Source organism: Tachypleus tridentatus, chromosome 10, assembly GCF_004210375.1.
Source record: "Tachypleus tridentatus isolate NWPU-2018 chromosome 10, ASM421037v1, whole genome shotgun sequence".
NCBI classification, from domain to species: Eukaryota; Metazoa; Arthropoda; class Merostomata; order Xiphosura; family Limulidae; genus Tachypleus; species Tachypleus tridentatus.
Genome location: NC_134834.1, coordinates 79,308,479 through 79,323,770, shown reverse-complemented (window position 1 = coordinate 79,323,770; position 15,292 = coordinate 79,308,479). Strand labels below are relative to the sequence as shown.

General features: G+C 33.2%; 1 protein-coding gene across 1 annotated transcript; it reads left to right on the top strand.

Moving 5' to 3' along the window:
- The first annotated feature begins 274 nt into the window (after positions 1-274).
- Positions 275-11,770, top strand: LOC143228386 (leucine-rich repeat transmembrane protein FLRT1-like). The gene is made up of 5 exons (XM_076459650.1): positions 275-385; positions 4,387-4,480; positions 4,861-5,533; positions 9,849-9,997; positions 11,451-11,770. Exons 1-5 carry the CDS (start codon positions 275-277, stop codon positions 11,591-11,593), a joined length of 1,170 nt encoding a protein of 389 aa, XP_076315765.1. The 3' UTR covers positions 11,594-11,770.
- The last annotated feature ends 3,522 nt before the right edge of the window (positions 11,771-15,292 follow it).

The following is a 15,292-nucleotide window of genomic DNA, read 5'->3' as shown; positions in this document are numbered from 1 at the left end:
AATGATTGTTATCAGTATCAGAAGAATGCTTAATCGCTAAAATAGTTTAGGATAAATTTTGGATGTGATAGAGTTTCAACATATATACTCGAAACAGCTGGAAAGCCTTTCAAACATCACGTGTTTTACAACATGGTCTGTATTATTAACTTTCTGAACAATCTCATAGCTTTGAGTGTATTTCTCATAGTGGACAACAATAATATCACGTCATCAGTATAGAACTTATAGTCTTCAGTCTTATGGTGATAAACATTTTTCATTCTAGTTTGCGATGGCTTCAAATTTTCAAGCCAATTCACAAGCACTTAAGAGTCTGGGATTCTTCTCAACAACATCATTGTTAGATGAAACAGTGATCGGCTCGACAACCATTTTGGGTTTGGTAACAACTTTTCTCCAGCCATATAGTTTCCCAACAATAATGGTATACCCTTAATTGGCAGAGCAGGTCTTACTTTAACTACAGCTGGTCCCTCAACTAGGTTAGATGTCAAATAAATTCTATGAAGAAGAATGTTAATAAAACCATCCTCAATACCCTGAATAATGACAGACTCACTAGTGTTAGAGCTCAAATGCAAAGGCAATATTACCTCTAACAACAATGATTGAGTCGCCCCGGTGTCACGTGGAATGCAAGTGGGTATGGTATTGGCCGTGTCATTTGTCAAAAACACAGAACCAACAGATACAAAGGATCTATATTTCTAAATCGGTTTTTCTTTGTCAATGGCCAAATCAACAAAATTAGGTTATCTGGTGAAACTAAGTCCATATGTGGACACGAACGCACTAGGTGTTGCCTTTTTTCTTTCTTCTTTTGCTGACCCCAACAATCGGACATAACATGACCAGTTTTTGTGCGTAAATAGCAGACAAGCCTTGATGACTTTGATGAAGTTTTATCCCGCCAGCCAGAATATTTCGAACTAGAGAAGCTGGAATTTTTCGAAGAATTCTCAACTTTAGTAAACTGGACATATACAGTTTTTTTACGAGATAGTAGAAATTTCTTTTTTATGAAAAGTGGTCTTATGTTTTAGAGTGTAATCACCAAAGTGTTTAACCTTTATTTTCATCAAAGTAAATTTTGAGGTCATCACATGCATAATATTTAAATTTGTAAATTTGACATAATTGTCTTAGTTTGTCGAAACTGTTGCCAATATACATGGAACTACACCATCGATCAAAATAAACCTCTTTTTCATGGGCAAATTCCATATAAGTTTGATTATCTTGCTGGCGATAAGCCTCCGGTTCTAACTCGTATGCTTTGAGAATAACTGCTTTAACTTTATCATAATTCGTACAATCGTTTAGTGAGAGAACGGCATAAGTTTCTTATTCTTTACAAGTTAAGACATTTTACAAGAATAATAATTACCATCTTTAGTGGATCATTCAATGGTTTGGGTAACCTTGTCAAAATGACGGAAATATTTATTAACTTCATTTTTATTAAATACTTTAACATATTTATTAAGTTCAAGGCTGTCATTTTGTTTTGGTTGATAAGAATTTATTCTAACTTCCATTTCTTTAGGCTTCATTTCTTTTTTGGCTTCATTATGAGCTTTTTCACCCTTAAATACTTCATTTCCTCCTTTAGCTTTTATATGAACTTGTGCTTTCTATGTTTTGGCTTTAAAAAGAGTTCGTTCAAACTCGATTTGTTTAAGTTTTACCTGGATCTCTAGTATATTTTTATCACTAAACTCCAATTGCCTGGTGGGGACACTAAAATATTCCTGTATTGCTTCCTCAAACAACATATCATCATTGACTGATGTATCGGTTTTAGTTCGTTTTTTCTCATTGATTTTTTTAACTTCTAGTTCTAAAACTTTGGCAATTTCAAGCAGTATCTTGTATCTTTCTAGTTGTTCGAAGGAGGGTGATTAAAAAAACCCTGATAATCAGGCATAATTAAATCTTGTTAGCACTGATAAATATAAATTGAATTATGATTTAAGGTTTAAATTAGATGAGCCTTGTCTCTTATTCAGGTCTCGAGCATAAGCCCCTGTTACGTATTATCATTTCAAATACCTGAAATTGAGTTAAATGATTAATTAAATTTAGAAGTTAAATAAATTTCGATGTAAATCCAATTTATAATATCTTCCGATAAGATTGAGAAACACAATTTTCTCTTTTTGATAAAAACAAATTTTAATTTACAAGTAAAAACACAATTTACAATAAAATGTTTTACAAATAATAATAATCTATATATAAGTTTTACAAAGTTACAAACAATATTGAATCTTCTATCTGGACTGGAACTTCTTTGATATCGGCCCGGCATGGCCAGGTGGTTAAGGCACTCGACTCGTAATCTGTTGGTCGCGGGTTCGAGTCCCCATCACACCAAACGTGCTTTCCTTTCAGCCGTGGGGATGTTATAATATGACGGTCAATCCAACTATTCGTTAGTAAAACAGTAGCCCAAGAGTTTGTGGTGGGCGGTGATATCCTAGCTGCCTTTCCTTTAGCCTTTCACTGCTAAAGTAGGGAAGGCTAGAGCATATAGCCCTCCTGTAGCTTTGCGCAAAATTCAAAACAAACCAATCTTCCATATCTTATAGAGGGTTCACGGTGAACTAATTAATTTTAAACTCATAAAATAGGGAGCGAACTAGCTTTTCGCTGATCACACGTGAGTTTTTACAGTTCAAATCGTACAAAGTCTTCGTAAAAATACAAATGTCTGAAGTTCATCTACTGAAATTAAATGGTTTTAATGTTTCAAATCTGTAAATGTTCTTGGTCGAATATCTGAAGTTCTTGGTTAATAAGCGTTAATCACAGTTATAACCTTCGAGGTTTATAGTTTACCAACTTTAGCAAACTGGTAATATATACTGTCTCTTTGCGCGTTGTGTTGATTAGTTTTATAAACATGAGGCGAGTATCTGGAATTTTCAGCTTGCACAACAATACTAAGGATCACTAGCATTTACCTACACACATATAGTACATTGTTGAATCTCACCTTCGAGGATCTTCAACAACTTTAGTAAATAGGCGGAACTTTCGTAATACAAATATAATTGTGTAAGTTATGTGCATTTCTAAATATAAATTTAACTTAAACATCAATGTTAGAATAGAATCACTATAGTAAATCCGTTATAATTCATATTTTATTTAGACCTCTGCGAGAAACGTTACCTGTGGAAACGATTCAGAAATAAAAGTACCACTTAGTACCACTATTCTCATTATCTTGTATTCCTCTGACTTATGTTTTTGTTATTTTATGAAGATACTCAGTTTTATTGAGGATAAATGTTTTCAGTTTCGTTCTCTACAGGTATTTCCATTAATTACTGAAGCGTTAAGTGAACAATGATTTCAAGCTATAAATGAGATTTCTTACGTGTATGATCAACTTGAACCAAGTGACGACGTTGGAAGACTGCACGATTTTGAACATCTATAAACATGGTGAAGTACGCGGTAATCTGCAACACTCTGAATTTACAGAGATTACTTTATACGAGTGAAAACAAACAGAAGGATACGGTACAGAAAAAAAATAACTTTTAGCCACATTTTAGTAGTGAGACTGTACAGTTTCAAGTATAAAATAATTATTTTGCTGTTGACAATCGTCGGTCTGAGGTGAAACACCTACAGAGGAATATATCATACAATGTGCAGACCAATAAAACGTGTAATTATTGATTGTTTCTTACGCATATTGTCTGAGGACATATTTGAGGGAATTAAATAAGTTACATTGTTTTTAAACAAAGTGGAACCAGACTCTGAAATAGATATATATGTCACAAACATATAGTACAGTAGAGTAGTCGTAATGTTATCTTCGTTAATCTATAACTCCTTAAACATACACTATCTCCTCATTGATTAGTCATGTGGTTTCCATTCATAAAAATGTTACTTTTTGTGTAAAACATTTTTTTTACAAAAATAAACAAATAACTATGAACAATTTGGTTCGTTTTTCGTTGTTACGAATGGACTATCTGTTTTTGTGGCCACTGGGAGGATCGACCCTATAATGTTAGCATTAGTTATCCCCAAACTTACCCCTGAACTGTAAGAGTCAATTATGAACAAAATTTTAGTTCGGAGAATGTTTAAGTTATGTTTATAAGTACGGAACGTTTGACACAAGCAATAGTAAGAAAATACTAACTGGATTATAATAAAATTGAACGAATATTATAGAAAACAACAAATCGACTTAACTCATCTAATCGTACATGATAGGCAAAGAAGTTAGCAGGTACTGACGTAAGAAATCATAAGTAAGGGGTGGCTAGTGAATATTACATTGATAGATAGCAGTGTAATTTATATACGTAGCTCATTCCATGAGAAAAATGCCACATGTTTCTATTTCTATAGGTCGCATGGGTAGTTTGTGATAAAGATAAAAAAACAACATTGTCACTAAATAATGCTAGGCATAAGAACATAGACTGGGTAGAGCGAACTCAGAGTAAGTAATTTAACGTTAAATTTTACATTGGATAAAAATGCTATAAACTGATCGATAAATAGATAAGATTCGATTACTTAGTTCGCTATTTCTGTGTACAAACTACCCAAAGTATTCATTGTTGCGTTTTGTTGTTGTTATCATCAATGTCAATAATTATTCAATCACTCAGTACGTGTGTGTTTTTAACACATAAAATATCAGATTCAATGTACGGTTTTTGCTGCTAAAGTAAGACCGTTCTTTTCACTCCTTCTGCACGTACTTTTTCTAAATAGTGCATTTCTTTTCCGACGCAGTTTCGTATCAGTTATTAATTTTTTTATCTATCTTCTTCCGTTATGTTATGATAGTATATTCATTTTTCTCTATTATTTAAGCTATGAAGAGGTACCTTGCTTTTGTTACTTGCTGTTTTTGTCTTGGTTTCCTAACAGAAACCATGGAAACAGCGTCTATGAGCGTTTGTCCTTCTTGGAAAGAAGTAGAACCTTGCTTCTGTGACATTGGGTTTAAAGGGTTAAAAATATATTGTCCTAATATATCTTCGTCTCTGGAAATCGAGCACCTGCGACGGAATATTCCACGGTATGGACCAATAGAAGAACTTGTCATTGCTGAATCTTCCCTACCCAGATTGCCTAAGGACATCTTTGAAGGAATTAATATAAGTTACCTCGCTTTAGACAAAGTGGAACTGGATCCTGTATCGGAAGAAGACATCCCTTTCTTAGAAAGCAACTCCAACACTTTGGAAGAAATTTATGTTTATAAAAGCTTCCAGAAAGACGCTGGAAAAATATCATTTTCTCACCTGGAGAATTTGAAACTTCTTCAAGTGGTCTATAATACTATAGATACGGTTGATGGGTGGTTCGAAGGTGGTCCGTATTTATTAAATGAGGTGGAGTTAGTAAATAATGCCATCATGAGAATTGGTGAGACGACTTTCTCTGAACTTGTAAACCTAAGAATCTTAAGCCTTCAAAGAAATTATATTTCGTTGGTGTCACGAAAAATGTTTCCTAACAATATCAACACTCTGGACTTAAGGTAGTATTATCATTTTGTTGTTGTTAAAATAAGATAACTACTATAAATAATAGTGTTGTTCTTAACGACTGTTTATATGTTTTTGCTTACGATTACAGGCGATTTCGATATTATTGATATTTTTCCGAGAAAGTGAAAAATAGGAATTATACAGTGGGACAAACATCCATTTATTTTTATTAATCACTTACTATGTAAGTTCATTAATTAAACATGCGACCACCATCATCGACCATTCGCGTGATAGCCCTTAAAAATTGTTACGTTGTTTTTTATACAAATATGTATTATCTCAAACTGTACCAAGAAAAGGGTTAACTAATTAATGGGTATACTTACACATCAACTTAAAATCTTATGCTCTTTCAAACCACAGTAAGGTTACGTAGTTTTTTAATACTTAAATATGTCCTTTCTCTAAAGTCGTTTCCTGTTTTCTAGCCAGAACACGTAGGACCATCTTCTAGACGTTTATTTGTTTAATTCAAAGAACACTTGGATGTCAAAAGTAAACGAAAATTATTAAAATTAAATAAACTATGTAAGAAAAAGCAAACAAGTGAATCCAATCAGCAGTAACATTATTCTTAACATTCCAAATCTTTTTGTTTTAACTTATGACCTAAGTTAATGTTACATGCGAAACTGAAACTAAGTTGTTTTAAAAGCTAATGAAATACTATACTACTGTTTTGAATAGCATCAACAACCGCACAAAATAATTAGAAATCGATCGCACAAGCAACAAGTCAACAGCAAACAACTGTCGAATTAATAAATATCTATTGCTTCTATAAAATAGAATGCCTAAAAGTATTTTTTGATTATAAACCTTATATGATAAACTGCAGCACGACTGAGAAACATGTTATATTCTTTGATACTACTTTTGAAAAAAAAATTAAAATCTTCTGTGTGATGAAAGTTATATAAATAATATTAGAATTCTCTAGTCACATGGTTAAAAATCTATCAAAGTGAAATTGTTTTCAATGGCTGTTTTTATTACAACACATAAGAAAATAAAAGATGATAAAGTGCACAAAGAGCGATATATATATATATATACACATCTGTATGTATTAGTCCATTTATAAGAAACCAACATTTATACAGATACAAAAATCGATATCCTCGATATTGCGTATTAGTATAAATACAATAAAAACAATACTCACTCTATTGTGTATTAGTCCACGTACAATAAACCGATACTCACTGTATCATGTATTAGTCCATATACAAGAAACCAATACTCACTGTATTGTGTATTGTTCTAGATGTAAGAAACAGAGGGAAAACGCACGGTGTGGTGATTAGAATGGTGGACTTGAAATTTGCGGAACGCTGGATTTAAACTCGTTGTCGAACATCCTCGTTTTTTTTTTCAAACATGGATACGTTATAATGGACGTTTAATTCCTCTATTCGTTGATAAAAAGTAGTCAAAACGTTGACAGTGTATGGCATTGACAAACTGTCTTCCCTCTAGTCTCTTACACCCTTGTGCAAATTAATCGAAACAAGACGGAAAACTACGATTTTTTCAATTTTTTGCATTTTATTTCCGAGAATCCATAAATTACTTACAAATTAATACATGATATGACCGCCTTTATTTTTAAGAAGATCATTAATCCGCTTTGGCATCGAGTTCACGAGATGACTGCAATCTTTACTAATTTTTGGATCGCGGTACCACACCTCAATTATGGTCTCAATTAGCTTATCTTTCGTAGTGCAGTCTTTTCCCCGAAGTCTTTATTTACAAATCGCCCAAAGATTTTCAATAGGATTTAAGTCCGGAGAGTTTTCAGGCATCTTTATTCCAGCATCTTTATCGCGCCCGTGTCGCGCTAAACATGTCCCAGTCATAACGGTCAATCCCACTATTCGTTGGTTAGCCCAAGAGTTTGATGACTAGCTGGTAGGAACGGCTAGCACAGATCTCGATGAGAAATCCAAACAAACCAGATCCATCTGGAAGATCCATCTGGAAATCTCTTTTTTAATTCTGAAACGACTCTTCTCTGTAAAACTTCGATGTACTGTGGTCCTCGCATCATACCTTCTACGATATATAAGCCTCCGACGCCATAGTAGCTGAAAAAGCCCCAAAATATCTTCTTCAAGGGATGTTTTACGAACTGATTGATAGGAGATTCTCAAAGTTTCTTACCTGGAGATCTGCGAACATGCAGACTTCTTTGACCCTGTACAAAGAAATGAGTCTCGTCACTGAATAACACCTTCCTCCATTGTTCTTGCGTCCAGTTCTTGTATTTCAGACCCCATTGATAACGTTTTGTCTTCATTGAGTTGGTAAGAAGTTATTTTTTGACTGGTCTCCTTGCCCTTCTAATGCAATTTCGAATGACGTAATATTCCTCAACATTTCGTCATATATCCCAAAAATAGATCGACCGTACTACAAAACACAACTAATGACGCCGTCTGTGTGAAAAAATGACTATTAAAGGAAATCAGCGGGTCCAGCGAGCCTACACCGGCGCCATGCTGAAAATATTGTAAAACGACCATTTGTTTCAATTAATTTGCACAAGGGTGTACTTCAAAATTAAGGTTGACTAGCGCAGATGGCCCTCGTGTAGCTTTCCGTGTCAATTCAACAAGCACGAAACAGATATACACGTTATTAATACTAAACATATCATGTATAATAAAACGTTGATTGTAGTTAACATATTTTACTTGTAATCAGTATTACAATGTCAACCAAAATAATTTTAAAACATTACAATTAGATAATAAGTAATAAGTATAGGCTTATTTTACTTTTAACGTGTAACACCATCAGATGTTTCAGTCTATACTTTACTATCACTTCAATTCGCTCATTTTTACAGCATTATTGTCAACAGCCTCAGAAGTTTCCATTGCATTAATGTGGTGTTACATGTCATAACGTTTACACCATCAGATTTTACTTTCTTTATCAACTACCTCTCATAAAATTAGGAATGTCCACGTCTCGGATGAAATGAAACGTTATGAAACTGCTCCTTCCTCATAGCGTCATTACCTTTACAATAATGCTCACTGTTTCAGAGGAAAAAAAATATTTCCATAATATTAAAGACCCACCACAACATTTTGCTGTTTAACTTATAAACTCTTCTCGTATTTCTTATCGTCAGATTACAACACGGAAACTTTCTTGGAATTTTCAGAAAGCTCAGTCTTTGTTTTGCCAGTTCATTGCACATTGTTTCGTATGTACTTCCAGTTAGAGCACGCTCACATTTAAATATCGGATTACAACTCTTCCTTGACACAATTTTCTTTTATCGTTCTTTTGTTGAGATAATATTTCCATAACAGATAATTCTGCACATATTTTTCGAGCGTTTAAAAATAAGTTAATATTGACTTTCTCCTTCAGGTTGTTTTATTGGATGACTTTTTTACTAATTTCATTTTCAGCTGAATCTTCTAGAAAAACGCTCTAATGTTCTTTGAGGCTTATATTTTGAAACAATAAGTTCCGTTAGGGATGTAATGATAATGTTAACTTCTTTCTATTGGATAATATTTATAATTCTTACTTGTTTCTACTGGCTAAAACTAAACCGATTTCTTTGAGAGATTGTTCAGGCAAAGTATTCATGATGAAACTTTGTAGAATGGACGTCAACTGGCTGTTGTGGAGACGAAAGGCGGAAGACGTCGTCCTCTACACTTGTATCTCCACAACAGGCAGTTGACGTCCATTCTACAAAGTTTCATTAAACAGATTTCTTCTTCTTTTTGTCCTTTTCTTTAAATTAAAACTTTGATTGGTGTCGATACTTTACTGGTCTATACTACAAAGACTTCTGTTAAAACAAATATATCAGTAGCTGCTGATCTCCATGTAAGTTGCTATAATATATAAGAATTAAACAGCACTCTTATGTAATGTAATAAAAACATACTATAGTTTTTTTTCTCGCTAGGTCAAATCTATGTTATAAAAACTTCAAATTCGTTACTCTTCTTACAGATAGCCTTATGTTATGCATACTAGAAAATCATTATTCTTCCTACAGATAGCCTTATGTTATATATACTAAAAAATCATTACTCTTTCTAATGTTAAAATTTTATTGGAATTTGAGCCGGGCACCATTTTATAAATTAAATATTGTGAATGTTGTGTTTTTAACTATACTTCATTCAGTGTTATGTATGTAGACATGATTAATACAAACTTACGTTCGTTATAGTAACAATTATAACTGACACAATCAATATATTTGAGCATCGCAAAGTCGGTGTGACTTCTCATGAACTTGTGTATATTTTCAATGTTCAGCGACAATCAAATCAGTGTACTTCCTACTAACTTCTTTACTACCATGCTGAGTTTAAAGGAGATCTATATCACCAATAACAACATCATGAGTTTAGAGGAAACAACTTGGAAGCCAGTGTGGAAGCAGTTGGTTACTGTGTGGGTGGAAGGTACGAACATAAAAATAGTTTTCATTTATTTCTCAAACTCCAGAAAACAGTTTTTTTCTTTTACTCTGTAAATTCAGATGATTTAATAATGGAATTTTGTGTATATGTTTTTATGTTAGAGAGTATGAAGTTATGGATAAGAAAATAGGTTTAATAACTGGTTTAATACAGATACAGAAATAATGGATGTTTTGGATTAGATTTTCAGGATTAGTAATAGTAAGATTATTCGTTTCATTTTTTGAGCAACGTTTAAGATGTCAGACATGTTCTGGAAGAATAAAAGTTTTAAATAAGGAAAGTTTTATACAACTAATTGAAACTGCTAAAAGTAATTAATCGGTGATTGTTCACTTTAAAATCAGCAGTAAGTCTTCGGGTTTACAACGCTAAAATTAGAGGCTCGATTCCCCTCGGTGGACTCAGCAGATAATCTAATGTGGCTTTGCTATAAGAAAAAAACTTTAAAAGACGGCATATTTTGCAAAAAAATAAAACTTAAAACTGCATAAAACGTTAAACATTACACAGTTATAATAATATTTTAATAATTTAATATTTTAACATGAATCTTTACTAAACTAGATTCTTATTCATTATTCACCTCAAAAATGTCTGGTTCTTACTGTTGTGCCTGATATGGCCTGGTGGTTAGGGCATTCGACTCATAATCTTGGAGTCGCGGAATTTAAATCTGGCGCCGAAAATACTCACACTTCCGGTCGTAGGAACGTTGTAATGATACGGTCAGTAGAGACTCGTTTGTAAAGTGTAGACCAAGAGTTAACGGTGGGTGTTGCGAGTAAGTTGCCTTTCTTATGGTCAGCAGTTCAAAATTAGGGACAGTAGCAGGCAGGCACAGTAGCAGACAGTTTTAGTGGCTTTACCTTAAAACAACAATTTATTTCTGTTGTTACCTTTTATATTTCCTCAGAAAAAAAATTGACTTTTTAGTTTAAAAAAAAGATTCACTACGTTCGCATATGAATATTAGCTTCTGTTATTTAGAAAACATAAAACCAAAGTCAGAGTCATTGATATTCTATTACTAAAATTTATGAATTAATAATATACTTATAGGGCCCGGCATGGCCAGGTGGGTTAAGGCGTTTGACTCGTAATCTGAGGATCGCGGGCTCAAATCTCCGTCACACCAAACATGCTCGCCCTTTCAGCCATAGGGGCGTTATAATGTTACAGTCAATCCTACTATTCGTCGGTAAAAGAGCAGCCCAAGAGTTAGCAGTGATGATTAGCTGCCTTCCCTCTAGTCTTACACTACTAAATTAAGGACGGCTAGCGCAGATAGCTCTCGAGTAGCTTTGAGCGAAATTCAAAAACAAACAAACAAATTTAATTATAACTCATCAAACTTCATCATATTACCACGTTATGTTCTTTAAGTTTCATATAATTCAAACTTTCCACGAATTTTTTTTTTTTTACGTTTCAGACAATCCCTTGGCATGTGACAAAAAGTTGTTATGGATGTTGGACTTAGATTTCCCCAAAAACTTTTGGGGATTCTGCATGACTCCTGAACACTTACGTTGGAAAGATTTGGTAGACCTGAAGCCAGAAGATTTGAATATATGAAATAAATTACTTTATAAGAACATGTGTAATATTATAATAATTAATGCGACTTCATTGGCTTTGTAAACTTTAGTAAAGTCTATGCTATAATATAATCTTTTTTTGTTCTATTTTTGTAATTCTAAACTTATTTTGAATGAAAAGCTAATGTTGGTACCACAATATAATATTAATGTATTATTAATGTAATATTAATGTTAAAATTATTCCAAACTATAGGAAGAGTGATAAAGCATTTTAACTTGGCTGTTACATTTAAACAGCTTTATTGTTGCATTTAATCTAGTAGCTGAGCAACACCAGTCAAAGTCACACATACGCCATTTACCAATATTTTTCTGTGACTGAGCGAAACTCTCTAAAAGTAATGCACTTCGGTATACTTTTCCAAAACTGCTGAGGAATGTTTCTTTTAATGCAACAAGTTAACTGGGCCCAGCATGGCCAGGTGGGTTAAGGCGTTCGACTCGTAATCTGCTCGCCCTTTCAACCGGGAGGGCGTTATAATGTGACTGTTAATCCTACTATTTCTTGGTAAAAGAGTAGCCCTAGAGTCGGCAGTGGATGGTGATGACTATCTGCTTTCACTCTAGTCTTACACTAGTAAATTAGAGACGGTTAGCGCAGATAGCCCTCGTTTAGCCTTGCGAGAAATTCAAAAAAAGTTAACTGAATCATTACCGTTTTTGTTTGCTTTTTGTTGAATTTTGCACAGAGTTATATGAGAATTATCAGCACTACCTGGTCCTATCTTGAAGTTACAACTCATAACACAATGATGGCTGAAAGAGACAAAATGGTTGAAAAGAGGAATTTGTTCCTGAGGCCCGCAAACTCCGAATTGAACATTTTAACAAGTAGGCCATGCTAGGCCCAAACATCATAATATGACTGGAAATATTCTAAAAATTCATCTGATTCTTGACGTATTGAAAATGGATAACGCTTTTAATTATATATGTGTGTGTGTTTGTGTGTTTCTTATAGCATAGCCACATCAGGTTATTTGCTGTGTCCACCAAAAGATACGAAACCCCTGATTTTAGTGTTGTAAATCCGTAGACTTGCCACTGTCTTAGGAGCTTTTAAAGCTAAACTTTAGAGTTCAAATTCCACGGTGGACACTGTATATATAACGTTGTTCTACTTTGCCCTAAAAATCATTTTTGAAGCTCGAGTTTTCTTCGTGTTGACGAGAAAACGAAATAAAAGCTACTTATGAAATTGTACAAACACAAACTACAATTTTACAGCAACTTACTTTGCGAACTTATAGCGATACAATATGAATCATTTTCATTGAAATCAGGTCAGATTTTTTACGCTTCAAATGTTGACAACTACTAGCTGTAGATTTCTCTAGATCAATCGCGATTTGTTTATTGTAACTTTCATCTAAATAACAGTTTTTTTCTAGTTTGTAAAGAATCCTTACGTGATAGAAAAAAACGAATATTATTTTCTGAATCCGCGTAACTGAATTATAGAAAAAAATATGTTTATTAAAACTAAGAAAAACTAAAAACCTTTTTATGAAGTTTAATTTCGCAAGCACTTATAATATGGATTATGTATAAAACAATGTGTTTATTAATTCATAATTCATCAATTCATTACTGACATTCTTGATATAAATAAATCAGCATTGGTTTTAAAACAAATGAATGTGAAACACCTTATATATAAATACTCTTTATTGTATTCAAAAACAACTCTTATTTTAAACTGGGTGTTCTGAAACTAGGGTTGAAATTCCAAGGGAAATCGCGAAGGAGTAGTAAAAGTGTAACAAATTTCTTTCAATAGTTTTTTTATATACATACTAAATAATATGTGATAATTACTTCGTGTTCTCAGAATCTTTATTGTTTAGTTGTATTAAAAAGGATATATTTTCTCTTTTGTCTTTTTCATTTACATGTGTCTTAGCTCTTACAGATTTAAGAGAAAAGCTACACTAGCCATCCCTAATTTTAAACTGATATACAGGGTGGGAGGCATCTAATCTGTAGTACCCACCGCCAATTGTTGACTTGCTGTTTTTCTGTCCAAACAGTAGGATACGTCATCACTGTTATAATGCACTTGAAGTCTTGAAGTGTAAAAAAGGCGAAACGATGTAGTTACTAGGTTTAACATTCGTGATACAAATCACATATTACTGTTTCTGCACAGTTAAATAGGTTATATTAAAAGAATTTTGAATATCCAGATAAGCAAGTCACATAACAACCACTAATATATATCGTCTTATATCAGATCTGTATTTTAGCATTATTTGTTGTTACGTCGGTAGTGTTATAATGCCGAAAAGTAATACATTTTTGAGAAAGGTGTTTAACATCTCTCTCCGATTCAAAATATTTGCAAACTCAAGAATTTAGAAGTTTCAAGACGATGGTTCCTCTTACACATAATGGTATTCAAAAAGAAAAGAAAAATAGAATAACTTAAGGGTCCAGAACGAACCACCGAAAGTCATGTAAGAAGTTGATTGCCAACCGTGGTAAACAAGATAAGATGTTTCAAAATATATGATAATTATAAACACGGAGTTTGCTGGTAAAAACCATGCTACCTACCCCAAGCATAGTGCGTAACATAAGAATTTCTGTATATGAAAACTAGGCCAGCGTGGTAGGGCTTACAATCATACCTCCGTTCAATTGCTGCATACTTCAAGCAACTCGAGAATGAAATAGATATTGATACTATTCCATACGAAGATATATCGTTCAATTCACGAGACTCAGCATTTATGAATTTCTCGATGACGAGAAATCCACTTGAAATAAAAATGTATCTCAGAACGATTGGTATGAGAATTAACACTTTTATTGATAAGGAGAGAACAACAGCCGTTCTGAGATATACTTATGAATTTCTGTGTGCTCAGGCTGTCGATACGGATTGTAGGAAACCACAGTCTTTGTACAATATATGGTTTATGAAGAATGCAAAGAGTGGTGTGTTTTGGAAATGACAGTCTTATGATGTAGGAATATTGTCCAGATGTACGGCTGTTCGACAGAGCAGGACGGGACGTAGCGATATGGTTACAACTGTGATGCAGCTTCAAAACTGTTCTAATCAACTGGAGGTTTATTGGGTAGCATTTTAGAACCATTTTCCAACATTTTAATAGCAAGGTTATTTTCCGTAGCCTTATAAATTACGTTAAATAACCAAAACAAAAAAGAAAGTATAGAATATGGAAGAAAATTTGAGTTAAGTATTGATTAAAGAGATTCATAAAAATATATAAAAAGTGTTTTTAAAGTTTCGCTAATAAAGTTTCCATCGTATATAATTTAACTTACATTACGATCTCGTAAGGATAACTTGTTGGTTCTGGTACTGTTTGAGAAATTATTTAAAATTGGGATTTTTTTTTTTCTGTGATGTAATGTAAGTATCCAGTATCTTTCGTTACAACCATGTCGTAAGTATCCAGTATCTTTCGTTACAACCATGTCGTAAGTATCCAGTATATTTCGTTACAATCATGTCGTAAGTATCCAGTATCTTTCGTTACAACCATGTCGTAAGTATCCAGTATATTTCGTTACAATCATGTCGTAAGTATCCAGTATCTTTCGTTACAACCATGTCGTAAGTATCCAGTATATTTCGTTACAACCATGCCTTTTATTGAGTAGTAAATCTAAAAGTATATTAGCTTAGTTCTTTTATTTTGTT